This window comes from Conger conger, chromosome 7, assembly GCF_963514075.1.
Source record: "Conger conger chromosome 7, fConCon1.1, whole genome shotgun sequence".
NCBI lineage: Eukaryota > Metazoa > Chordata > Actinopteri > Anguilliformes > Congridae > Conger > Conger conger.
Genome location: NC_083766.1, coordinates 28,750,633 through 28,777,958, shown reverse-complemented (window position 1 = coordinate 28,777,958; position 27,326 = coordinate 28,750,633). Strand labels below are relative to the sequence as shown.

At 40.6% G+C, this 27,326-nt stretch overlaps 1 protein-coding gene across 2 annotated transcripts; it reads right to left on the bottom strand.

Moving 5' to 3' along the window:
- Nucleotides 1–447: 447 nt before the first annotated feature.
- Nucleotides 448–25,881, bottom strand: sptbn4a (spectrin, beta, non-erythrocytic 4a). 2 transcript variants are annotated; one of them, XM_061247518.1, is made up of 20 exons: nt 25,724–25,881; nt 25,363–25,509; nt 16,728–16,988; nt 15,615–15,839; nt 14,428–14,517; nt 12,788–13,066; nt 12,278–12,408; nt 11,778–11,982; nt 11,246–11,491; nt 10,658–10,792; nt 10,035–10,279; nt 9,544–9,682; nt 7,839–7,923; nt 7,111–7,295; nt 5,098–5,921; nt 4,839–4,899; nt 3,978–4,249; nt 3,163–3,333; nt 2,481–2,523; nt 448–2,284 (listed from the first exon to the last, which is right to left on the bottom strand). In XM_061247518.1, the coding sequence occupies exons 2-20, from the start codon at nt 25,483–25,485 to the stop codon at nt 2,045–2,047; spliced, it is 3,960 nt and encodes a 1,319-aa protein (XP_061103502.1). In that variant the 5' UTR covers nt 25,486–25,509; nt 25,724–25,881; the 3' UTR covers nt 448–2,044. The 2 variants fall into 2 exon arrangements, with proteins under 2 accessions (XP_061103502.1, XP_061103503.1); XM_061247519.1 differs by lacking the exons at nt 448–2,284; nt 2,481–2,523; nt 3,163–3,333; nt 4,839–4,899 and having other exon boundaries at nt 4,064–4,249.
- Between the last annotated feature and the right edge of the window lie 1,445 nt (nt 25,882–27,326).

Genomic DNA, 27,326 nt, shown 5'->3' with positions numbered 1-27,326 from the left:
ATGACATGACTGTCAAAAGTATTTGCAACCTTCAAGTTCTTAAAGTTCACACGTATATATTTTTTGTGGGTGTCCTGCAACTTGTTGTGTCTAACATACACTGATATTGTATAATTCCTCCTGGTGTGCAATGGAGTTCAAAGTAAAGCAAGTGACAGATATCAGTAATGTTATATAATACTTACGTAGGTTATTCCATGGTAACTGTTGAGCTAGAACATTTTGTTTCATGTGGCCTGTATTTCCTGCAATTTTGCTAATCATCATATTATCAGTATTAACAGCACACTTTGGAAATCTTTGCCTGAGCTATAAATCTATATGTTAACAAATTGTTACATAATGATAATATATATATATATATATATGTGTATGTATGTGTATATATATATATATATATGTGTGTGTATGTATGTGTGTATATATATATATCTATATATATATATATATATATATATATATATATATATATATATATATATACATATATATACACTCAGTGGTCACATTATTTGGTAGACCTGTACACAAGCTTGTTAATGAAAATATGTAATCAGCCAATCATGTGGCAACTAAATGCATAACAGCATGCAGAAGTGGTCAAGAGATTCAGCTTTTTTTCAGACCAAATGTCAGAATGGGGAATAAATGTGATCTAAGGGACTTTGCCTGTGGAATGATTGTTGGTGCCAGACAGGGAGGTGCAGAAACTGCCGGGATTTTCACGCACAAGTCTCTAGTTTGCAGAGAGGTCAGAGGAGATGGGCCAGACTGGTCAAAGCTGACAGGAAGGTGACAGTAATGCAAATAAGCATGCATTACAACAGTGGTATGCAGAAGGGCATCTCTGAACACACAACGCGTCAAACCTTTAAGTGGCTAGGCTACAACAGCAGAATAAGTTAAAAAAAAAAAAAAGTCTAATAAATGCCTAATAAAATGCTCACTGAGTCTATATATATATTTATATATATATATATATATATATACATTCGTTACTGTGTACTGTTACATAACTATAATATGTATATAGTCTTTTTAGTAATCGTTTTGAAAATGTACTTATGTTCTTTCATCCATTTGGTACATGTTAAGGCTATAACCTTGCACAATAATTTGACTGGGAGCACTGGGTAATTTTTGAGTAGCTCACAAAATAGACTTGACCCTTTCTTTATTATCTGGTTCTAATGTGGAACAGTTAGAATTATTTTGGATGCACATAACACACATAATATGTTCCATGCTAATATGGACATACAGTAAAGCATATGCCAGATAATTTCTGCCATATATGGAATATTTAGAATAACCTTTAACTTTACCATTTTCTCTTGAAAATGTTTGCCCTCGGAATCATTTCATGAACATACAATGACTAATATCGTAGATGGGATGCATTAAAGCACAGGAAACATACACCATGCCTGCTGCATGTTCATCCATTCTCATTAGTATACTGCACCTTGGGGAGTTACCTGACAACTTAGCTTAGTATTAGTACCACTTTATTCTTTGTGCCCATTATTTAGAAGTTTCCGGAATGAAGTGATTCAGATGTCTCATTGTTAGATTTCCTCCCAGATCCAAACTCCAGCCACGGAAGTTGTCTCTAAGTGAAGTCCTTAGAATTCAAAGATATTAGAGTGAGTCAGCCCTTATGTAGAAATATATATAAGTAACACAAGGGCTTTGATTGAAGTAAGAGAAGAAAATAAAGATACAACAAGAAATGAAGAAAGACATGAAGCAAAGGAGAGAATGAAGAAAATTCATCCAGGGAGCTAAAAAGCTTAAAAATATTTTGCCGTGTCATTCAATTGAGTGATTAAAAGCCCTCCTGAGTCCTTCAGCCCTCTGGCTCACCGGTATTGGATCTCTTAAGAATTGGAAATAAGAGAGCAGAGAGATGCAAATGTGTTCACATACAGTGTATATCCAATTGATGATTCATGTTTTTCTTTGTTTCTGTCCTTTGTTCCATAAGGAGTGGGTTCACTTCAAGTTTGCTAAAAGTTTGCCTCTTTGCATGTGATTCAAGTTTTCATTTGTTCTTCTCTGACATACTGGAGCCTCCATCTGATTTCTCCAGCATCTCTCCTGTCTGGGTTTTCTCCCTTTCTTCTAAGTCGTTACCCAGGGTTGCCATGTCAGATTTACCACCATCCTTCCTTGTGCCGTCTTCTGTAGAAGAGGTAGTAGTCTGGGGCATCCCCCATTTGGCAATCTCCCCATGCTCTGCTATGCTTGTTGTGATGCTTGTGATCCAGCCCTTTAAGTCCTCCTGTAAGTTTGTGAGAGAGGCACAGATATTTTTGAAACCTTCCATGTATCCATGTAACATACTATAAAAGAAAATTAACCACAGGCATCATTTAAAGCATCTTTACCATTTACCATATTATTCATATTACTCACAGGTAAATGTTAGTTAATATGATGGGGGAATACAGTGTAAAGAGCAATGAGACTTTTCTCACCTCATCCCTTGCATGGAAATAAAACTCGTTCCCTGCATCCGTTCTGAAGGAAAAGAAAAGAAAAAAGACGCAGATGCATCATCTTTTCAGAAATGTATCAACATTTTGTGTGTGGGGGTTTGCTCTTGGACCAAAGTATTGTTAATGTATACAAACAATACAAGAATATACTAATTGCAAGGAGATAAACATGATAAAAAAGGTCAGAACCTATGGGTTTATTCATGTCTGATTACTCTGTCTCAGTCCCTTAGTATTATTATTTTAATTTGCTGTTCAGTAGTTACATGTCAGACATCATTTTAGTCGTAATGACTGTGTGTGTTAATACAGAACATATTGTTTGCATGCATCGTCCCTTTAAGACGTTGTACGTGCAATATTTCTGACATACAGCTATGGGGTGGTTAGGAACATGTAATTTGAGCATAATATCCATCCATCCATTATCTTAACCTGCTTATCCTGAACAGGGTCGCAGGGGGACTGGAGCCTATCCCAGCATACATTGGGCGAAAGGCAGGAATACACCCTGGACAGGTCGCCAGTCCATCGCAGGGCACACACACCATTCACTCACAAACTCATACCCACAGGCAATTTAGACTCTCCAATCAGCCTAAACCGCATGTCTTTGGACTGAGCATAATAGTAATAGTAATACTAAGTGTGTAAAACTTACTTGAGGCCAAAGACATTTTTTTTCTTCTTGTAGCCATTGGTGACATCGCAGGTGCAGCTGCTTAAGTTGAGCAGGGGTTCACTGTTGTAAGGTGTGGTGGTGTTCTTGGCGTCCTTGTAGAAGCCAATCTCTCCATTAGATAACACGCAGTATAGGTTCACCCAGGACCTGCTAGTAGGCGAGAAATCGCACACTGTAAATATTCATGTCTTTCACTTCATCAATCAAATATATGCAGCTGCAACAGTTTTTCTTGGTTGAATGGACTGGACTGATTCACCCAGAGACCTGCTAGTAGGCGAGAAAACTCACAATGTACATATTCATGTCTTTGACTTTGAAGGACCAAAGATATCAAAGGACATCGGATTAAATTGAGCATGCATATATTTTTTGTAATTGGCCATGACCTTGTAATTCGCCATTTACACATACAAAGTTGTATCAGTTTCTATGTAAGTGTAAGCCTAAAGTATTGAAATATTTAAAGAAAAAGATGAAGCAAATAATAATAGTACATTCAATTGAGAAATAATCTATAAATGACACATGATTAGCAAATATTAGCAAGTATGTATTATTAGCATTATTGGACCAGGGATCTGTATTGTGAACAGAATATAGTCATGACATTCCAAGCTGCAGTACTGTATACCTAATGTACAATTAATGCATAGCCGTAAGGAAAAGATAGCAGCTATATCCAAATGGTGCAGTCTCAGAAGGCAACCCAAGTTTCCTTTTAATTTGAATTAAAATATTGTACAAACATACATTTAAAATATATTTGTGCAAATGGTATTGCGGAGCCTCACCTGTTGGGGTTCTGGCTTTCTATGTCATGTTTTCGAAAGAGGAAGCCTTCACGCTTGGCTGTGTGTGAGGGTGGCTGTGGGCTGGTTGGGGTGGCTGGCTGTTGAACGTTTGGGGTGCTCTGGGCTGGCGCTGAACGGGACCGGCGGGTCTCCACTGGTTCTTTGGGCCGGGGTCTCCTTCGGGGTTTTGGCCGGTCTCTTGCTCGTGGACGGTCTGGCCTGGTCACTCGGTCGAGTATAGTACCGGTTTGGCGAGGTGCTTCCCCTCGAGCCTTTGTGATTTTGAAAAAAGTACAAATCTAATATTAGTTTCACCAAACTGGTTTAAATGCATACAGTAGTGTTTATGCAGGTTTTGTCTTAATGGCAAGGTATCACACAGTGCACGTTTCTGTGGATATAATGGTAGTGGCCAAAAAGATGGCTACATTGGGTACACAAGGGACAGAAAAGCATATTGAAGGCAGCTGCTTTCATGCAAGTATATTTTTTACATCCCAGCATGCTCCAGGTACAAAAACAGTAATTATAGGTGTAAATGTGTGTGTGTGTGTGTGTGTGTGTGTGTGTGTGTGTGTGTGTGCATGTGTGTGTGTATGGAAATGGGTGCATATATGTGAATGTGTGTGTGTGTGTGTGGGTTTGGGAATGGGTGCGTATATGTGTGTGTCAACAGGGGTGGCCTGGAAAACCTCACACTGGCTTACTTCATACTATTAGAATTCCTTACCTTAAACCTGGTTAATACACCCACAGGCACTATTCTGGGTCAGGCCATACCAGAATAAATCTAATATATTCCCCATCACTGCCTATTGTGAGGGTACCAATCTAAGCAGATCAGTGCTCTCTATGACTCACCTGAGCTGCTTCTCTCTCCTGTACCTGCTCCACAATTTCTGCCATGGTCGATCTCTTCTCACTAGAAGAGTCATGCCATTTTAACAATCCAGTTTGACTTTTACAGTATGGCACTGATGGACGCTAACAAAGCTTAATTTGATTGACACAATTTAGAAGCTTAGATACAAGCAGATAAGATATTTAAAAAGAGGGTGAAATAAGTGCATTATAAAAACAGGCATGCAAGCTTTAGTGTTCTGGTTAACTCTCCACTTACACTGGAGGAGGCTTATCAGGGGGCTTATCAGAGAGCTCCTTTGTGCTATCTTGCTCGCTTGACTTCTTGCTGCTTCCCACCGTCTGTTCCTGCTCACTGGAGGTCTGCCGCTCCAACCGCCTCCTGTGACGACGCTCCCGCACCTCCAAAGGAAGTTCCTCCCAACGGGCTTTGAGCTCCTGTTCACTTGAGGTCTGCCTCCCAAGCTTGCGCTCCCTATCCCTCCGGTAGCGGTCCATCTGCGGGTCAGAGCGACTCCCCCGGGTGTCCCGCGATAGCTCACCTCTAAACAAGTCCTTCCCAGGAGCTTGCACCAACACGTTGACTATGATGGATGGCTCGATTTTACTCTCAGTCTCCGTTGGGCAAATGTCTTGGAGTGCCTCTTGGAGTGCCTCTTGGGGTGGCTCCACTGGCTTGTGAGTAATACTAACCTCAGATGGCAGATCAGGTGTATAGTTCTGCTCCATTGGGGCCTCCAGACATTTCTCACCACCACAAGCTTGTACAGGTACAGGTACAGGTACAGGTACAGGTACAGGTACAGGTACAGGTACAGGTATGTCCAATCTTTTATAGCTAGACCAATTCATGACTGGCGTGTAGTTAGCCACCGTTGAGCCAAGTCTTTGGACTACTGAGGTGGTGGGCAGCTTCTGGGGCATATACTTAGGCTTATGTTCTATTTGTTCATAGATGGTCTGTTGCAATGAGGACAAGGTAGTTCCTCGAGAAGGACAGCTGGCTTGTGGGTGCAGAAACACCTTCCTGCCAAGTAGTAGTGTGGGTGGAATCTTGCTCTGCTTTGCTTTCACTGTTTCATCCTAAATAGAGAAGAAACGGATTATTAAATCCATGGCAATAACTGTATGGACAGCACATAAGAAAGAGGTCACCACTCTTCTTCTCTTGTCCAGTGTCCACTGTAAAGCATATCGTGACAAATATTTGTAAAAATGCGCTATACAAATACATTTGGTTTAATGATTTGATTTAGCAACAGCGTTTCCATTAGTGTGTAAGACACAGTCACAGAAAGTGTGTCCAAGCATAAAGGCCAATTAAGAGTCAGGGGATGTATGATCAGCCGATGGATATCGCTACATTGTTACCAACTTTCATAAAAAGTATAAACAGATAAACTATAAGAACGCATCGCCAAAGTGGAATCATCATTAATCATCATCAAGACATGGAAGCTAGCTGATCACACTCCCCTGAAAATAATTACAGGTGAGCACTTTCTTTAATAAGGTTGCCATGACAAATAAGCCAGCGATGGGGTCAAAGTCCAGTACAATTTATGACTCAGGCGATGGGCACAATGCTGATAACGATGACATCAGATCGTTCATCGCTGTTGTATAAACTAATAGTCGCTTGGACCGAAAATCAAATGTAATAATCTCTGGTGGCAACAATCATACATAACCTAACTATAAACTGGCCTTAAGTGTGTTTATAATGCGTTCAAAATCCGTACTGTAATATTAGAAAACCACCCTGTCATTGTTTGCTTGTCCAGCACAGAAATTGAGGTGCATTACATCTTCCTGCTGTCCATGGTTCTGAAAGTGGTATGCAGTGGGAATTTGAACTACGGGTGCAAAAGGTTACCCATAAACACAGCCACATCAATAATGTTCCCTCATGTAAAATCCAGCTATGCCCGCTTGAAAATTTAGCTGGCCAAGCTGGTCATAATCTGCCTAACTGTGTATGAGCTGGTCAACCAGCATGGCTAAGCTGCTCATAAAGCTGTTCTAGCTGAGTATGAGCTGGTCAACCAGCTAGTACTGGTAGATTGTCTGAGCTGGTAGCTGGTCAAAACATGTCAAGCTGGGAGCTGGTCTGAACCGGTCAACCAGCTAAACCATGTCAAGCTGGGAGCTAGTCTGAACGGGTCAATCCACTACCAGCTGTTTGAAAACCTGGCTTGAGTTTTTTTTTTCCAGCAGGGTTCCCTGAGATCAGAGGAAAAAGCACAAGAGACAAAAGCAACGGGATAATTACAGTGCTGAGTCGACGCAGCAGGCTGAAGTGCTCCTCCCAAGTGGCCGCGGCCCTGCGGAAGGCCTGATGGTGGCGGATCAGCTGGTCTGTCTCATCCACAGTGCTGTCCAGCTCCTTCCTGTTGAGGAAGGGCTCCTGATCGGCCAGCCAGGCCTCCTCCTGGGAAAACTGCTGCACCTCCTGCACTGCAGGGAACAACCAGAACCCAAATGTGTCTCAGATTTTATAGTATTTAGGCATTAACTACTCACACAGGAGTGAGTGAACTGTTTTATACTGGCAGAGACTATGTTTAAAAGCAATAACACTAAAATACATTACTGGATCTGAGCCAGAACTGGCTGTGGGTCTGCTGGTGTTTGGAGGTGAGACTAAGCCTGTGTTATAGACCTGGCCTGGGTGTTATGATGGCATTGGACAAGATCCAGACCAGACACAGTTTGATATTGGGGGCTGTCATCTGGGAATAAGCACTGATGATTAAATAAATTATGATAGTGGGACGCTGTATAATACACCATATGTTTGCTTTTTTTTATTGCATATATAGCAAGGAACCCTGTTATGTGGTTAAGAAAATCAAGTTTATAGAAATCAAAGTCCAGGGTTGTTCAAAATATTTTATCATTATCAATATCATAGAATTTTAGTTTCACATTCAAGACGCCATGTATATACAACGGGGTCATTTGCACATAGATCCAACATGTGCAGCAAGATATACTTACTCTTCTGTAGTTCCACCCATTTCCTGTCCCACTTTTCAGAAAGCTCCTTCTGCCTTGCCATGAGCAGATCCAATTTCTCCCTAACCTAAAAAATGAAGCCAAAAATGCAACAAAATTTGTACAATGTACCACAAAGTCTTTACAGTAATGTTTAGAGTCATGTTGCACAGATTTTCAGGCAATAATTACAGCAGACAACACCTTTATTGTAAGGCTGCCAATTTATGCCAGAACCCTCACCACACATCAGCTGAGGTGGAGGGGGAGCGAAGGATTCTTTCCAATTAACACCAGAAAGGCCAGCACCGACACCATCTGGCATTTGGAATTTACATTTCAAATTACTCCAATCCTGTAAATGCAACACTCCTTCCACAACTAAATAATTGGGCTTAAGATAGCTGCAGGATGGCATCTCCTACAGCACAGTGTGGTATTGGGGGGGGGGGGTACATCACTGCAGCATTGGGGGGTATTTGACCAAAGGGAAGATCACCCCCTACTGCCCCACAAAAAGCACTTACAACAATAACTCAGTCCTCCTGGGAGCTCTCCCATCCAAATACCAACCACGCCCACACTTGTACACAGTAGCTGCGGCTGTTTGGAAGCAGAAGGGTGGTACATCGTTGGCTTATCCCATGGTGCTTTAATGTTAATCTTCAAAGTGTTAGCTAAGTTAATATTTTAACAAAGCTCTCTCAACTGAAATGACCTGACATTATTTAAAGGTACAATAGCTAAGATCTTTGTGTAAAAATATTGTTACAAGACCATTGTAAATCCCTTCCTATGATTGAAAAAGGCTCACTGACATGTTGACTCACCCTCTACCTGTGTTTATAGTCCTTAAATTCGGGTTTCAAAATATGCAGTTGACAGGCCGGCACTCTGTACCAAAACATCTATAGCTGTACAATAATTCAAGCTCATTGGTTGTAAATTGGTTATAATTGCCACAGCCAATGGTGTTTCAACTTCAGCACATTCATAGAGAAGGGGTGTCGTGGTTTGAGCGTATTTGTTGTTGCAATTCCTCTCTTGACCGCTAGAAGTCCAAAATTACCTATTGTACCTGTAATTATTCTGTCCTAGCTATAACACTTGTTGTTTGTCAACTCCTTCATATCCTTTATACAGTATGTGTGTCCCAGAGATAAAAGCCACTCCATTTCTTAGCCCCTCCCCTCTGAAGTAATCCAGATTTTTCTCCCAGTCTCTCTGCCCTCATTTCTCTCTTAAGCCCTCGAGAGCATTATATTTCACAAATGGTCACACTTCCTCTTACAGAATGATCTCATACTGGGTGGCTCGACAGAGACTGCACCCTTTCCATCACTCTGCAAAGGGGGCTCCCTCTCCTCAGTCCTGATCCTCCTAGACTCCCAAACAGCCTTCAGTCAACAGAACACTGCCATCTGGCTGATCTCCAACCTCCATGTTACACTTATTTGCACTTACAATATCACTAGATCTCTAAAATATCGGTGCTAGCCTAGTTATTGAATACTTTCAAGATTTTTGTTGGAATCATGCTCCAATCTCGAGTTACAGAATACTTTTTCAGAAAACCTGAAGCAAGTTAATTTTGCTTAACTCCTTGTTACGGAAAATGAAAATGTTATAATGCCTGAAAAATAAATCACAAAGCAGAAAGTAGTGGCTGTGGGATGATTAGAGGTGGTGGGAATATGAGATCAGTCACCTCCTCTGCTGCGTGGTTTCTGGCTGTCATTAACGTCTTGCCCAACTCCAGACACTGCACAAAGCTCTTGTTTCGTGCTTCAATATCATTCTTTAGGCTTTGGTGGTAATTTATTACCACCTCCACAGAGGACAGGTCCCTGAAAGACCAGAAAAGACAGTTATTTTACAACACAATGGCCACACAATACAATACAGAGCAGCTACACCCCTGCAGGACACCTCAGAAAGAGGGTCATTATTATGCAAAGTTAATATACATTAAAATGTTAACTATACACTTTAAACAGAAGCCACTTTATGGAAGCATATTTACTGAATCTTCCATGTTATGATATGGCTATTTTACATTCATCTTGGATTTATAACCATTAGAAGTTATCTTTCACTATTATCAGAATTAACTCCTCTGGTTACTTCGGCCTGAGAGTTCCACTGGGTAAGAACTACTCTGGTTTTGAAAAGAAGGTGGGCGGACGCTTTGAGGTATACCTAGGATTCCCTCCTTTTTCAATCTGACAGATGAGGCGATCCATCCACAAGCTCAAGTCCTGCACCATGCCAAAGAAATTGAGCTTGTCTGCAGCTGTGGTGAGCTGCACACCACACTCATCACAGGAAGTCAGAAGGTCTTTCCAAGACAGCATGATTTCCTGCTCCTTCCTGGCGATGGCTTCAGCCTTCTCTCCAGCATAAACAGTCCTGAGCTGGGTGGCACTCTCCTGCAACTGCCTCACCTGCAATGCAATTTTAAAACATTAAAAAAAAACTAGCTTAGATGCATTAAACATAAATAAGGCCCAGAGGTGTAATACATGTGAGTGTTAGTATAAATCATTTAAAAACAATTTTATATAATAGATAGCTTTGCTGTCGGTAGTTTAACTACTTCTATTGTCGAGTCATTTTTAGTTCAGTAAAACTCCATCTATGTAGACAAATATTTTATACCACAGTATTGCTGTACACCACTCCTTTTTATCTTGTAAAACCCAATGCTCTGAGATAAGAAAATATTAATCACCCAAAAAAATAAATATTAACCATTTAGCACTGTCACACTAGCTTAGTCGCATAAAAATTGTTTTTATTCACTGGGAGCAAGATAAACTCACCTGCATAACAAGGTGTTGGATGTCATGCTGAAAGGTGTGCATGAGTCTGTGGAAAGTGCCGGTGCTCGCAGTTCCTGTCTGGCAGGCCTTTAGTTCCCGCAACCACCTCTTCTTCTCTTCAATTTTTGGCCAAACCTACAGACCCAATATCATTGCTAAATGTCAGTTCATTACTGATAATGCGGCAATACTCAAACTATTAATCCAACCATTATGAGAAAAAAACTTGTCCAGTCGGTCAGGATCTAGGCATGGTAGTGCAACACTAACACGGTCAACAGGAAACTAGAATATGCAGCAAAAATGACAGGGTACAAAGGTGGTAATAGTGAGCTGACTTATGACTGAGTTAGACTTAGTAAAACACTTAGTAGACAGGAGTAAATGAGTAATAACGTAAATATGGTTGATTTCTCACTCATTGACCCATATTTATTTAGCACAGCTGTCAATGACTGAAACAGCCGGCCATCCGTGGGGTGTGACATTGCATTGGATACTCTCTGGCCAGCTGGCGAGCGATTAAAGAGGACAAATAGCCTGTGCTCATCATGGATGTGGTGTGCGTAAAGAATGGGGATTCTGTACCTCCTGACAGTCTGCAAAGAATTTGTGCAGCTGGTGGGATGCAGCGAGCATTTGCCTCCGCGTCTCCATCATCTCACGCAGGTCAGCCCAGGCCTCGTTCAGCCCGTCTTTCCACTCCGCGATGGTGGCCCCGTCCACGTGCCCAAAGTCAATCAGCTCATCCAGCATCTTGTTCACAGCTGTCACACGTTCCTGGCCCAGTGTGCACGTGTCTGAGGAGAACTTTGTGAACTTATCCTGAATGATCTTTGAGAGCAACCAAAACAGCAGGTGTTAGTGAACACAAATTTTCACAGCGCATATGATACCAGTGTGATGGCCCTTTTTGGTTTAAAAATGCAAATGCAGCGATGTACAGTCGCTGTTTGTAAGTAAACAGCATCAAAACCTGGAATTAATCATACACTAAACTAAGTTATACATTTTGTGTGAAATCTTTCAACATTTTTTTATAAAATCTGTAAAAAGAAGAAAGAAAAATTGCATATGTGTATACAGTATGTGCCCATGTTTGTTCACCAGAATGACTGACCGTGACTTGTTCAAGGTTTTGTCCAAGCTCATGGGAGCTGGCCACCACTTCACGCTCCGCAATCCACTGTTCCAGGTCATCCACCTCACGGTTCAGTTGATACAGCCAGTACTGCTGCTCTAGCCTAGACTTCCGTTCTTCTACCACATCCTTCAAGCAAATATAGAGGCGGTCCACCTGTGACTGCTGCTTGCTGATCTGTTCACTGTCACAGAGGCACATAACTGACATGAGACATATATTATTTAAGATATGAAATATCACATGAAATCTACTAATGACAAGAAGAGGTATCCAGAGGACCACAGACATTATTGGCATAAAACAGGCTACTGACATGAACTGACTGAAATGTACGAAAGGCAGCTACCAGCACAACAGCCATGGTATGAGGAACAGCACATTCAATTGAAAAAAGAATTCAGAAAAGGTGGCTTTTCTTTAGACTTTAGTAGATATTGTTCAAAAATCATAAATCAAGGAAGAAGACTGATGTGTACCTGTCTGGATGGTCCAGCTCCACTAGCTGTCGACATTGCTGGGAGAGGAGGCCTATAGTCTCTGCATAATCCTCAATGGTCTGTTCCATTGCCAGATGTTTCTTTAGTAACTCCAGGGTACTAGGCTCATCCTAGGAGAATGACAATCATACAACAACAAGTCAAACTAAATTCTATTCAAATATAAATTTCAACTCTGTATCCTTAATAGTTTTTTCCATTTAAATTCAACTTCCAATGGAACAACTGAATTGCGAGTGAATTCTAAATCAATAACCCTAAACCCGATAACTCCATTCATTTGTCTCACAAGGATATTCCTTATTTCATTGTAATTGTAAAATTGCTTTTCTTTTTCCCCGCAATGCCTGGTTGTAACCTCTGGTGAAACAGGAGACATCAGGTGTAATAATAAAGGCTCTGTGGGACTCTAACTTGACTGATATTTTTCTGTAACTGTTGTCTCACAGCTGCTTTAAAAGACAATGCTCCCTCCAGTCCATCTCGTACCGTGCCTTTGTCTTCAATCATGAGGTTTTGCTCCTGTTGGCAGATCCAGGATTTCACCTCTGTGACATTGCTGTAGTACTGCTGAGCATGATAAATGGTGTCCAGCATCATTTGCCGCCTCTCTGTCTCCAGACACAGGCTATCCCAGAGCTGACGGAGCTGCTCCTGGTCACCCCGCAGGAAGTCTGTCTCAGGGCTCTGTATGGCAGCGATGAGCACCGCCCGGTTCAGGACATCCTCCACCCGAGCCTGGTGGTCCTGCAGCTCTCTCTGCAGACTCTGGACATCCACACATCCACATCAGCCCATTACAATAGGCTGGGTATTAACACATAGCGTGGACAAATGTTGGCTTTAATTTTTAACATTTTTTGGGGGGAAATGTACAGCCACCCTTTTAACATTTCCAGAAATGGCAGTATTTCCTTTTAATTTTTTTATTTTAAGTTGGCTTAAATAAAGCAGAGTAACCTTGATGATTGGGATGAAGACAATCTAGGACAGTTTCACAGATAAAGCCTAGTTCTAGACTAAATTCCATTTTGAATAGATATTCTCCATTATAATTTTTTTCTTTAATCGGGTCACAACATGGACATTCAATATCTAGCTGGGGTAGCAGCCTGAAAACAGCAGAATTTCACTGTAATATCCAATTTGATAGCTAGAGACTTGTTAAGTTTCTCTAAAAGGCAATTAGATAAATTAAGTAGTTTATAGTTTTTCTTCACCATGGGAACATGTTTTCCCCAATATAATTTCCCCCATTGGAAATGTTTCCAACATTTATTAGGTGTCAGCATAGCCGCCATATTTCCATGAAAATGGGCAGTTCATCCTGATACAATAGGCCATAACAGTGCTAACATTTCTGATCAAAGCGGCAAAAAATGACACAATAAACAATGTAATTATGGTATCAAACGCAAACAGGCATTGCATTTATTCAACAAGATATATTATTGCTTTTGTCACTTAAAATGGGGAAAGAAACTGAGGTCATGTAGACCCCTTGCCCACTTTCCAAGAAATGCACAGGCTTTTCCTCAAGAGACGCCTGTTGTATGTAGAGATGCTGAATCATCAAGTTGAATAAAGAATCTCATACAAACGAGAAACCTAAAGCCGATTGAGGTGACAGGGAATGTGAGAAGGGGATATAGGGTCTGGATGGATGGGAGGACAGTGAGTTATATAATGTAAAATTCCTGTTTACTCGCAAATGGGATGTGTCTTTACATCATAAGATAAATTATTTTATTCTATTTGGTATTTTGGTTTGATCAATTTTCCCAGTAACTTTTGGCATTATTATATTGATTGTTACGAACATACTAGGTGATTATCAGAGCTTCTGTCTGTGTGCAGTCTTCTAAATGATGCATTACATAAAGTTGGAAAATGTTGAGGCAACAGCAATGCACTTTATTACACAGCCCAGTACTATAGCTTTCTGCAAGAGAAAACTAAGACTTGAGGAATTCATTCTTAAAATATTTTTCTTCTGCACAAGATTTAAGTTTAATTTGAAAATGTGAACTCAATACAGGAATTGAGTGGGATTGGGTACTAAGGAGACATTGTTAACCACAGATGAAAAGGTGAATTCTTGTGTCCAGGTGAAGAAGCCTTACACTCACCTGATTCTTTTGTAAAAACTGCTCCACAGCTGGAAGACTGTTCCCATACTCCTTGCACATGGCCAGAGGCAGTCGCTCCTGGATCCACAGCTGAAAAAGCATACAATTGGTTTCCTCTTTTTTTTACAATGGAGTGGCATTGTTTACTAGTGTAGCATTTACTAACAGACACAATTTTAAGGGGCACAATTGAGTGATTCCTCAACCAAATACTTGTGTTCTGACACCAGTCCATGCTTCAGCAGAATGAGGCAAAAAAAGACTATTCATAGGTCAAAATGGTTTTAGGGCACTTTTCTAATGTCCAACCCTGCTCCTGGAGAACTACTGTCCTATTTAGCATAAATGGCTACACCTTCATCTCTTTGCCATGACTTGGTGCTGAGGACAGAGCCAACATTGTCACAAGCCATTTTAATCATGACAGTACCAAATTATTTTTAAGTATTTTTAAGTATTGAAACAAAGGAACATTTCTTCTCCCCCCCTCCAAGTTTCAATGACACAAAATAACTTTTAACCTTCCTATTGACCTAGTCTCCATTTGGAACTACTTTCATATAAATGTGACTCAGCAATAAATAAATGACCACTTCAACTGACAGACTTATAAATGGGTAGTGATCTTTGGGTAGTGCACTAGACTGTTTCAAAAATGTTGAAACATTTTTTTGTTGTTACTAAGTTGGCTTCCCTTCAAAAGTGGCTTGAGGATAAAACATTTTGGATGCCTCAAAATGTTCTACAGCTGAATATAGATAGAATTGGAATTTTAATTATTGGACAGTGTATGACTAAGCAAACTGAATCTAATTTTGTCTCTCTTTCTGTAAATTTTAACTTGCCTGCAGGAACCTTGGTGTTATTTTTGAATCCAGACCTGATATTTGAGTAGCATACAGTACCAAAAAGTTAGTCCAGTCTTGCTGAAACTACATGAAATATATCTCGGACTAGGCCTTTCTCTCAGTGGTTGACAGTGAGAAGGTCATAATAAGGCTTTAATTCCTTCTCGGCTTGATCATTACAGTTCTCTGTACTCATGTCTTATCAAAATGACTCTGCTAGGCCTATCACCAAAACAAATTAGAGATATTATATCTCACCCAGCCAGGAATCACTACATTAGCTTCCAGTTTCTTTTCAATGGTCATCACTGACCAGAAATGGGAAAGAGAGAGACTCACAATTTCATTTTCCAGGTCTTGACTGAGCTGGTTCACCTCCTTGGTAGCCAGCAGGATTCGACGCCTCTCCTTCAGGGGTTCGATGAGACGTACGATGCGCGTCTCCACCACTGTCTGCTTCTCACTCGTGTTGTCCCTGATTAGTGCCCTCTGGGGGATGGTGGTTACCTGTGTGTGTATGTCCCTTATGTCTTTATTCCACCCCTCAATTGGTGATTTGAATGTCTAAACAAAGAGAGGATATATATTATGAAGCTGAGACAGAGACAAACAACAACATAATAAACCAAAAATAATAATAATAAATAAAGTTTTTCACTTGTGTCAGTAGTTCCCCATGTTATTACACATCTACAAAGATGTAATGGTATGTAACTAACTGTCCATCAAAGCTATCCATTTATCTGTCAAAGACAGAAAATCAACTGCTGCTACTAAGCCTTTCAATGACAATCAAGTACATACTATACTTACCCCTGCTGAAAAAAAACTGCTCAAGCTAGGTTTTGAAACAGCTTGTAGCTGGTTGACCAGTTCTCCATACTCAACATGGTTTGACCAGCTCAAGCTATGTTTTGAAACAGCTGGTAGCTGGTATTTCAAGATGGTCATAGCTGGATTTTACACCAGGGAATACAAGTACTATTTTAAACAGATAATTTGAGGGTTCAACAAGCAATCTAGAGTCTTACAGTATGTCTAGTTGTAAATTTAGACTTGGTCAGTCTTTTTAAGTCTAATTCTTGAATTGCAGTAAAGGCACATTGAAGATTTCCTGGTTTACTGAGTGGCCACTTGCATAAAAAATAGTGTCATCAGCACATAAATTAAGTTTACAATTCTTTACAGATAAGCAATGTCATTTACATACATAGTATACCAAAATCGAGTGAAAGATTCCTTGAGAGGTCTCAAGAAAGTAAAGTCCATTCTTATATATTTGTTGTGTCTCTCATATGTGAATTCCTTAAGATTGGAGAAGGATATTTGGATATCTACTGTGTCTGTGCCCTTGTATTGGCATGTCTGTTTTCATGTGTTTTGTCCAAGGAATATGACAGCATTACAAATTATATCAAATAAAATTATTTCAGAGGAAATGAATGCAGAAACCTGTAGCTTGCTGAGTTGCTTATTGCCAGTGGCCAGATCCTGAGTGTAGTCCATCTGGTACAGCTGGCCATCCTGCCTGGAAAGCTGACTGCTTAAGTTTGTGTAGCTATGCCTCAGTTCTCCCTTGTTATTATCAAAGAGCTGTTGGGCCTTGGCCTGCGTGTTGCTTTCCAGGTCATCCCAGCACTTCCGAATTTCTCTCAGCTTTTGTTGAACCACAGAGCTCAATTCTGGTTTCTCTAGAATCAACTCCTCGCCTTCCTAAAATCACAGGAAAAAGGGTGGACAGAAAATAGGGATCACATGTCGATCATGGAATGGTATTCTGACATTCTACAAGTAATGAGCTGCTGTAAAAACAATAGATGTACGTGTATTTATCCAGTAGTCTTATACAGGTTTTGACAGGCATCCCACTAAGCAGATTCACAAATAGTGGTTATTGGGCTAGCAAAACATGTATACAGGTATAGAAAAATTACTCATACAGTACATCTGAATGACACTGAAACCCATAATATCAGCAATAGGACTGGAGCTATTAATTCAGTCATGTACAAGGCGATACTTGGTAACCCCAGTGATGGGAACATTGCCACCTTGACCTCCAGACTGGATGAGCGGAGAGGTGTTATATAAGAATTGGTATACCTGACTCATTGCCATTACAAGGAAAGAGAAAAAAAGCTGGTTACTCCTGGTTACTCCTATATTCGGAAAGATCGGTTTGAGGGCCCAAATCATGAACCTTACACAATTCCCCCCACTATGGTACATTCTCAGCTATGGTCCCTTCTGCATCTGTTACCCACTCTGCTTTCTACCGGCCTGAATAAAGCAGGAATCTTTAAGGAGGGTGGACTGTCTTCCTCTCCTTTAAAAAAAAGGGGAAATAAAAATAGCAATTCAAGCACATGTTACTTGTATGTAAATGTGTATCTTGTGGCTTATAGGTTAAATAGGGGAGTGAAACATGTGGCACAAATATTCCATATGTGTTCACATATTTTCCACATTCTTTAGCTAAAGCTACATGAGACTGCATCTCAACCAAATTAGCGAGTGCTGAACCCTTAGATCTGTGCAGCAAGCCACTGACAGATAGATTGGTGCTATATAACTACAGTACAGTTGATGGAAGGTTGGTTATTGATCTCATAGATACAGTAGTTAATTACCTTGGCAAAATTATAGTGGTACATTTGTCTTTTTCTGATCACAATGAATCCAACTAGAGTGAAAGTAAACATCAGAACAAGTAGAGCATCTCGGATCGGAAAACAGACAATACAACTGAAAAAATTTACATTTCTGGCCAACAGTAGTATGTTTTGCCCTATGATATGGCCAGACATTTTAAGTGCAAGGATACCATCCTCAAAATACAAAACCACAGAATCAACAGCAAAAGCCAAGCATGCAATCCTATGGTAGTTCTCCAACATGGCCATAATGCATTATCTGGCTGGGGATAGAGAAAGCATAGCCCAGACATAGCATGATGGCTGTTCTGTATTGTAGCTATGCCTCGTTCTGTGGCCAGTAGACCTGGGGGAATTATCCGGACCATATCGACCTTGATGCTGCTGCTGCTGCCATGAAGGAGAAGCTGGAGGAGATAACAGTACACAGCGATGAGCACCCATCTTCCTTTCCCATAAAACTACATTTAGTCATCATGTCAAAGCTAATTCCCATAGTATACCAGCAATCTGTTCACACCTATATTCATTGAACCAAGGTCACTCGCATTCAAGATTTTCCCATATTGAGAAGCAGTGATGTTTTGGTCAAAAAGATCTTGGTCTGCTATGGTTTCTTAGCAATTGCTAATAATAATAATGGCTTGCATTTATATATTTATTTTCTCAGGCTCAATAAATTTTACAGTGATGAGGGATAAACACTCCTCAATCCCCACCAATGTACAGCACCCAGCTGGGCCTTGTACAGCAGCCATTTTGTGGCAGAACATTCACCACACATCAGCTGAGGTGGAGAGGGAGAGAATTATTTTCAGCTAAACTGGAGGATGATTAGATGGCAGGTTGAGAGTGGCAAATTTGGAATTTAGCCAGGACACCAGGGAGCCCCCACTTTGCGATAAGTGTCGTGGGATGTTTAATAATCACAGTGAGTCAAGTGGTGTAGTGGTGGTAAGGCTGCTTTTATGTTAATTTATGTTCCAAAATGATACCTTGTAAAATAACAGGCAAGTTTCTATTTAATGCTTTAGAATCCGCTGCAAACAGCTGCCAGGTTACTATTGCAAGGATCAGTTATTTGCAAACAACCTCTTGACTTATATCCGAAACTACTTGTAGTTTATGAACTGCCAAGTCATATTTGTGGATTGTCAGCAAAATTACATTCATGCATAAATTAACCTGCAACAAAAATCTAAAATAAGAATTTATCATTTTTAGGAATGAATTAAAAGCAGTAGGCCTAGCCCACATAAAAGTTAATTTGAGGCTGAGTGAAATATTGGCTGCACTATTCTGTTGGCCCTTAAATCCACCAAAACTGAGTAAATTGTAGATGATAATATGATTAATAATTTAATTTATTGTTGACTAAAATATAGAAATACATAATAACCACGCTGGATGCTGTGAACAGTCTAGACTGACATATTATTCACATAAGTTATTTTCAATTCAGTAAAGCTATAACTCTAGCATGAAGTCCCTTGCATATATTGCCACTTTGACCTCCTTACTGGACTAGCAGAGGGGTGTTGCCATTACAAGAGAAAGAGGAAAAAAGTTGGTCATCAATGGTTACTCCTAGATTCTCTCATAGGACAGACCCTCAGAACTGGATCTCCTGTGGCCATCTGTGAACCTTGAGGTCTGCCTTCCCTTATCTCCATCACTTACCACTTGTTTTTGACCTCGTGTGACTACAGAGAACCGATTGTTGGGGGAGAAAACATGTAGTTTCCCTGTGAGGTCCACCTGTGGGGCAAACCGTAGCACTTGTTCAGCCAATAGGCACTGCATTTCCGTGACAATGCCCATGACAGCTCTCCACTGGAGCCCACCTTCATGAATTCTAGGTTGTGAAACATTTGGGGAGGGGGGGGGGGTTCCCACTGTAATTGCTGCTGAGTTGGTAGTCAGGCCTGCAACAACACTACAGCAATGAGAGCCAAAAGTAAGACACAAGGTAAGACCTTAAACTAATCAGTCTTTAGGTTTTGTCCAGTCTGTAACGATGTCCAGGGCGGTAAATCATGAAGCAGGATTACTGCGCAGAATATAATTTCACCAATGCCCAGTAACCTTATCATCTCATTGCACACCAGCGACCTCCGCTGGTCGATTTGGGCACCTGCAAGTCCACCCATTGAGCTGCATGCAATACCTTTTTGCGGTGGAAAACCAATAATAATCCATCTATTCATTTTGCATGTGCTAAAGGGTTTTGCACGTGCTAAAGGGCGACTTAAATCCAGCCCAAAGGATCTTCTCATGCCTGGTGTCTATGTGAGCCTGACGGGCGAAATGTGCTCTATTGGTTGTTGTGTGTGGATGAGCTCTATTGGTTAGTGTGTGTGGATGTGCTCTATTGGTTAGTGTGTGTGGATGAGCTCTATTGGTTAGTGTGTGTGGATGTGCTCTATTGGTTGTTGTGTGTGGATGAGCTCTATTGGTTAGTGTGTGTGGATGAGCTCTATTGGTTAGTGTGTGTGGATGAGCTCTATTGGTTAGTGTGTGTGGATGTGCTCTCTTGGTTAGTGTGTGTGGATGTGCTCTCACAGTTTATCTAAGAAGTTAGTCCTGAAGGGCTTGGGGCTGAAATCAGTTTGGCCATCTTTTTATTATTTGGTGTTTTGGCTTCAGAAAGGTCAACTGCATGGCTGCAATGGACAGGATGTGCACGGTTGTTAATGGATATATCTGCCAGGTTTAGCTGTGTAGTACCTTCAGTGTCACCTCGCCGCGGTGCTCTGACTTTTTTACACCCCTTCTCTTTTTGTTTCCTCTTTTTTCAGTCAGTGCTTACTTATAGTGTGTCCTCGTTCCCTCTGTCCCCCCGGCTGTGTTAGTATAAGAAGTAATGAAAAAGTTTGAATAAATACATAAAACATGAGATTGTTCTGTTTTTGTTACCTTTATGTATATTTCTGTTCTAAGATTTCTGAACGATAGTATTTGGATATTTGTGTCAATATGCCTTTTTCTTTTGAATTCGGGGGAAGACAAATTCAATCAATCTATGAACAGGTTAAACTTTTTTCCTGAACAAATGAATGAATCCTGGAAGGCCAATGTGCTGAAGTTCTCACACCAAAAATGTTAAACTGTCCTATCCAAGTATTAACCTGTGTTCATTTTCAGTATCCTGTTTTTGCATGGTTAAATTCTCAGTTATGTGCATATCTTGCTCCAATAAACATTTCTTACACATAAAAAGGCACATTAAACAAAAAGATATGAAGTCAATGCAACCCCCTAATCAATACAACACCGTAAACAAAAACTGACACCAAAGCCTTTAAATCTGTATCGTTCTATCTTTAATAACTGCATGATTCAGCTTGTAAATGTTTTTTCTTTGTTTCTGTGTGACAATATTCCATTACAGGCTTTTATCATAGACTATCAAACTTGAATAACATCTTCCATTTCATACAAATATGCGCGGCTTCTAACAGATGGTTCATTGGTTCATTTCAATCCATCAAGTTAATATTTACCGAACGAGAATGGCAATAATGTAAACTAGCTGCCGGAGCTGGTCATAGGAACAGGTGACCGCCCTTGTGCCCCATAAGTTGCGAGATGGCCCCATCCAGTCAAATTGTAACCACCACCCTCTGCTACGTAAAAAAATGACATTCTGTACCTGACCTCCCCAACAATTTATAATACAATAGCAGCCCCCTGTTCCGTTTCCTGTCACATTATCTTTCATTGGCTCTTTTAAAAATGGGGGCACAGTCAAATTTCATCTTGTCAGCAGGTGAATGGATATTATGTTCAATGACATGAAAGTCCAGAACACTTCTTTCTCCTTGAACAAAGATCTACCAGCTACCTACCTTCAGCCAGAATATCAATCCTCATATGTGCAATATGTGCAATAATGAGCAGTAGATGAGATAAGGTAAATACATGCAATAATCACTAAATATTCAAGGAAGTACTGTGCAAGTGTGGGTGTTCTGATCATAACTAAGCCACTTAATAAATCGTATTATACATTTGAAAATGTAATTGTCAAAAAAACATAATAAAGTATTTGTAAAAAAAAAAAAACATTTTAATAGCTAAATAAATGAATTAATAAATAAATAATTAAAGTATAATGTATTTAAAAACTAAGATATAAAAACATAAGTAATAAAGACTAAATTAACAATAAAGGGAAAAATGTAAAGACATCTAAAAACTATAAGAATGTAATGAAACAAATAAATACAATGGCAAAAGTTGAACATTATATTTTAAGATAATCAAGTATAAAATTGTGCAACTGAATCTTGAATTCACTGACTGGACATTGTGGATGTCCAACCAAAAGTTCAGAAAAACAGTAGCGTCGCTAATGCAGGATATTTTGGCATAATCCTGGCCCCATTATTTATTCTGTTCCACCAGAAGGTTCTATAGGCAGCTTTGAGACCTAGGCCTCAGTGTTGGTGTAGCTCCTGTTTCGTAGTTGAATACTTGCTTTCCCTCAGGAGTTGCAGCTGTGTGCAGACCTCAAGGGGGGGCATACTTTTCCTAACAGGGGCGTACATTTCTCCATAATGTCAGATCTTAGCTAGAAGAATTGCCTTGGCCTTCTCCTTGCCACAGCTCAGAGTATTTAGACCACTTGGACCACTTACACCAGGCACTTTCCTGCTGCTGGAGCCCAGCTGCCGCACTGCCGCTGAGAGGACCCCTCAGCCTGCTCGGCTGCTCAACTGCCTTAGCAATGCTGCTGCTGCTGCTGCACTCTTACAGCTACACTGAGTGGCTGTGTTTAATACACTCATTCATTCTCACTGGAGCACATGCAGCATTCCCTCTACTATCGGGAACCATCCTGGCCTGGTTCCAATCATTCCTGACCAGGCACAGCTCTAACCTTTCTGCTACCCTCGGCAAGATTCAGAAACCGTCCGGTTGGGGGATATATATGAGGTGGATATATACTCAGTGAACACTTTATTAGGTATTTATTAGACTTATTTTTTTTACTTATTGGTCTTCTGATACTGTAGCCTATCCACTTAGAGGTTTGACACGTTGTGTGTTCAGAGATGCTCTTCTGCCTACCACTGTTGTGATGCGTGGTTATTTGCTTTACTGTCACCTTCCTGTCAACTTCGACCAGTCTGGCCCTTCTCTTCTGACCTCTCTCATTAACAACGCATTTATGCCCGCAGAACTGCTCATCACTAGATTTTTGGAGAGATCAGTAGTTTCTGAGATATTCAAACCACCAACAATCATGCCATGGTCAAAGTCACTTAGATCACATTTCTTCCACATTCAGACATTTGGTCTGAAAAACAGCTGAACCTCTTGACCATGTATGGATGCTTTTATGCTTGTACTTGCTGCCTCATGATTGGCTGATTAAGTATTTGGATTAACAAGCTGGTGTATAGGTCTACCTGATAAAGTGCGCAGTGAGTGTATACATCCTTACTTACATCTATATCAGTTGGAGGGTGTAGGAATTACAGTCCTTTTATACACAGTGTTAGGGTATCAAAAGCAATTGGACAAATGAACATAATCTTAAATACTTGATCAGAGCTGCTTCTTTTCAAGTGCCTTGGGGTTATATTACATATGTTACATTAATCAGCGACTAATAAGAACAAACTCCAAAACCTTGTTCAACAACTTTATGAGCTGAGTCGGCACAACAGTATTTTCTGAGATGACCATTTCCAGGTCCACACATCTAGGAGAGAAACTCAGACACTGGAAATGGTACGACAGAAGACTACCTACTGCTGCATCTCCTTTTGCATGGCTCAGGTGGGAATTTGATCGGTAGGTCTGAACCTTTCTCCAATATTGCATTCCTTGGAAGTGTTGTCCAGGGCAACTTCATGCTTGACAATGGATGAAATCCACCCAAGAGATAGTGAGCTTTAGGTAAATTACTGGGCCAAATGCCACACATCAGTGTCACAATGTGGACATAGGAGGTTGAATGGGCTGCATTGGCATCAACAATTTTAGAGTTAACTGGTATGATTATAACATGAACCTTGCACTATAGAGAAGGCAAATGCTTTGGATAGCCTCAGCAATTACTCTTTTTTTACAACATTGCTTCCATCGTTGTTTTGTGTGTTTGATTTTTATTAGATTTTTTTGGAAAAAACTTATCATTCAGCACAAATGCCCACAGACTCCAAATAGCTGTCTTCCTGTTAACTCACAGGCTATATATTTATCTAGCTATCAGACTAAATATAATTTCTTCTGCTGACTTTGTAATGCATCACTACTAGAGCCAATCATTTTATTTAACTGCTACCCCCTTTAAAGATGAATGTTAAATTAAAATAGATCTGAAATCAAAAGATTTGTACAAAAAATTATCCTGACAATAGGTAAATGCAAGCAATGAAAAGACCTGACAATTTCACAAAACACAGGAAATACTGCGTAGGGTACCACGAGGTGTAAATCCACAAAGGGAAAAACGAAAACCTTATAACCCTTTAATCTATGTATTATCACGTAAAATATTACAAGAACAAATTCCCTCTTAGGTGATGAGTATTCACAATACTGTACCACTTTATCATTGCATTGTAACATTGCAGCAGGCCACAGCCAAGTCCCAGGTTTGGGCCATAGAAAAACGCCTATGTAAGCACAAGATCGCTTACTACAAAAAAAGCATGCCACAATTTGAAAAAAGAAATGAGATATAAGGGATTCAATGTTAGCATATTCCTTTTTACCTAATTTGCTATGCTCAGTAATATACTTATCTGAAACAGTGATTGCAATTATATGTGAGTGAAATATTAAATAATAAAGGGAACCATAACATGAATAATGTATTAGCGATAATTAAGCAACTTGATATACCTAACATTGAGAGGGTTATGTAGCTACTGTAATATTAGCTAGCAAAATGTTTCAGCTGCTTGTGACTGTCATATTACAGCAGAAAGATCGCTTAACTAGCCAGCTGGCCAAAATAGCATCTTGTGCACGTGCCTCTCGGGTCTGAATGGGCCCCTGAATAATGACTTTGGAACCCGCAAAGGGTTCTTCTGCTCAGAATTACCATCAAGCGAAAGCATTCAGGCAAAAGAAAGCAGGAAAGATTAGAGGACAATAATAAACCTAATCATCATTAATTATTCATTTGTAATCATTGCAAAAACTGCAGCTCCTACAATGTGAAATGTGTGCTCACGCTTTGCATATAAAGCTGCATTCCTCATCTGAGGAAAGACAAACTGTAATTTAATATCAAGGAAGCCAAAGCATCACACGAATACCCTCTATAAAAATGCGCAATGAGACATGCCGGTTCGTATAGGAAGGCTCGATGGCAAACTGTGCCCCAACGTCTGAGCTGATGGACAACGTAAGTCAATGATCCTCTGGATCCTTTCTTAATATAAAGGCAGAGACAACTTCTCTGCTGCTCTCACCTTCTCAATCTTCTTCAACCACTCCTTATTCTGAGCAAGTTCTGCCATAAACGTCTGGTGCTTCAGCCACTTCCTATGCAGTTTCTCAGCCTCATCCTGGGCGGTGTCTCGGGCCATAAGCATGTTCTCCACAAAGCAGTCTTCCAGCTAAGGGAGACAAAGGATATCACCAAGGGCCAAAGGTACAGTGTACTACACCTAGTCCGCTCTACACCCGAGACAGTACATGTACAAATCAATCTCACAAAAATGGAATAAACGGCACAAAATATTATCTGAAACTGCCCCCACCCCTCCAAAAAATGAAATAAATAAATTAATAATAATAATAATAATAATAATAATAATAAAAGCCCATTACCTCAATAGTAGCAGCATCAAAAATAGCAAGCTTCAGGACTTGCAGTCAGGCACTCCTGTATCCTCATCTTTGCCTTTCCCCTTCACTGCACCTGCAGGCATGGTGCAGTGCTGCAAAACAAGGCCATTCTGAAAGACTCCGGCTTACAGACACACAACATGAGCCGCCGCGGAGACTTCACCCATACAAAAACAATTCCTTTGACGATATTGCTTTTCTTGCCGTTTTTTATTGCCTGGTAAACACCTCAGCGCAAGGTAAACGGATGGGGGAGGGGCACAATGGCAAACGCCTGTGCAGTTACCGTGAGCAGGTGGAGGACAAGATTTGACTCATAAATCCAGAGCTCAAATTCACCCTGGTCTTGGTGCTTGATTCTGTCGATGAGAGAATAGCCTGCAAGGTATTTATGCCTGGGGAACAGGCTCATAAACCAGTCTTGTCATCCACCGAGCTTCTTGCTTGAGAGATAATCACGCTTTGATAAGATCCTTATGACATTCCACTTTTTCATCTCATATTCATCCTAATCTCTTTCGCACGGTTTCAGCAGTGATGTATGCATTGGTCTAATACTTTGCCTTTCAGCTCTGCCATGTTCAGCAGCAAGCAGCCAAATCCAGCATTCCTCTGCTACTGCAGTGGCTGAGCAGCATGACTGAGCGAGAGAGAGAGAGAGAAAGAGAGAGAGCGAGAGAGAGAGAGCGAAAGAGCAAGCCAGGAAGGGGGGAGGGGGTGGGCAGGGGGGTGATAGACCTACGTCATCCCCTAGCATCATCAGAGACAATGTTCTATTCTTGAAATTACTGCACTGAGAGCAGGAGCATGGGGAGTGTCTTCTGGAATTAGCTGAATAAGATAATAGGACGAAGGCCGGAGCACATGGGCTACAATTTGCTGACTGATTTGGAGCACTGATTTCCTTTAAAGGGACGCTGACCTATTTTCTCACTCAGCTCCTGTTTTCTTTCAAACCATTCTCCATCATTGCTCTTATATTCTGCCTCTGCCTTGACTGTCATTTAGAAAAGGAAATTTGCAGAATTATATTTTTCGGGGACTAAATCATTTGGATCTCAAAGCATAGGGTATAGAATGATATAAAAAATAAAATAAAAAACATTAAATACACATTAAAAAGGATAAAACCCTATTTTCTCATTATTGTAGATGGGGAAATGTTCTTGAAAATCAGCAGAATAAATAAAGTAGGACATATCTGGGAAGGAGCAATGCAGGAGCAGCTGGTGCCTTGCATGGTTCAGGAAGCTGGGGTCAGAATTGGGGGGTGGGGGATATTTTTAACAAACACACTGGTACATACACGTGACCTTCAGCGATTGAAACCTTTAAACATAGCTCATTTGTTGTGACAAACCTTTGGATGCCTGCTATATGAGCAGGCATGATAGTTAGGGGCTGTTGGGGGGCTCGTCTGGGATCTAATCTGTATCGTGCATCGTAGCGCACAGCAGAATTGGCGATTGCATCACTCAGAGGACGGGAGAGTTCAGTCGGTTAGGGGTCCTAATTCCATCGCCCTCTGGAGACCCCCACTGGTTAGACAGGCAAATCAAGCCATCTGTTTAATGAAAAGCTGTGT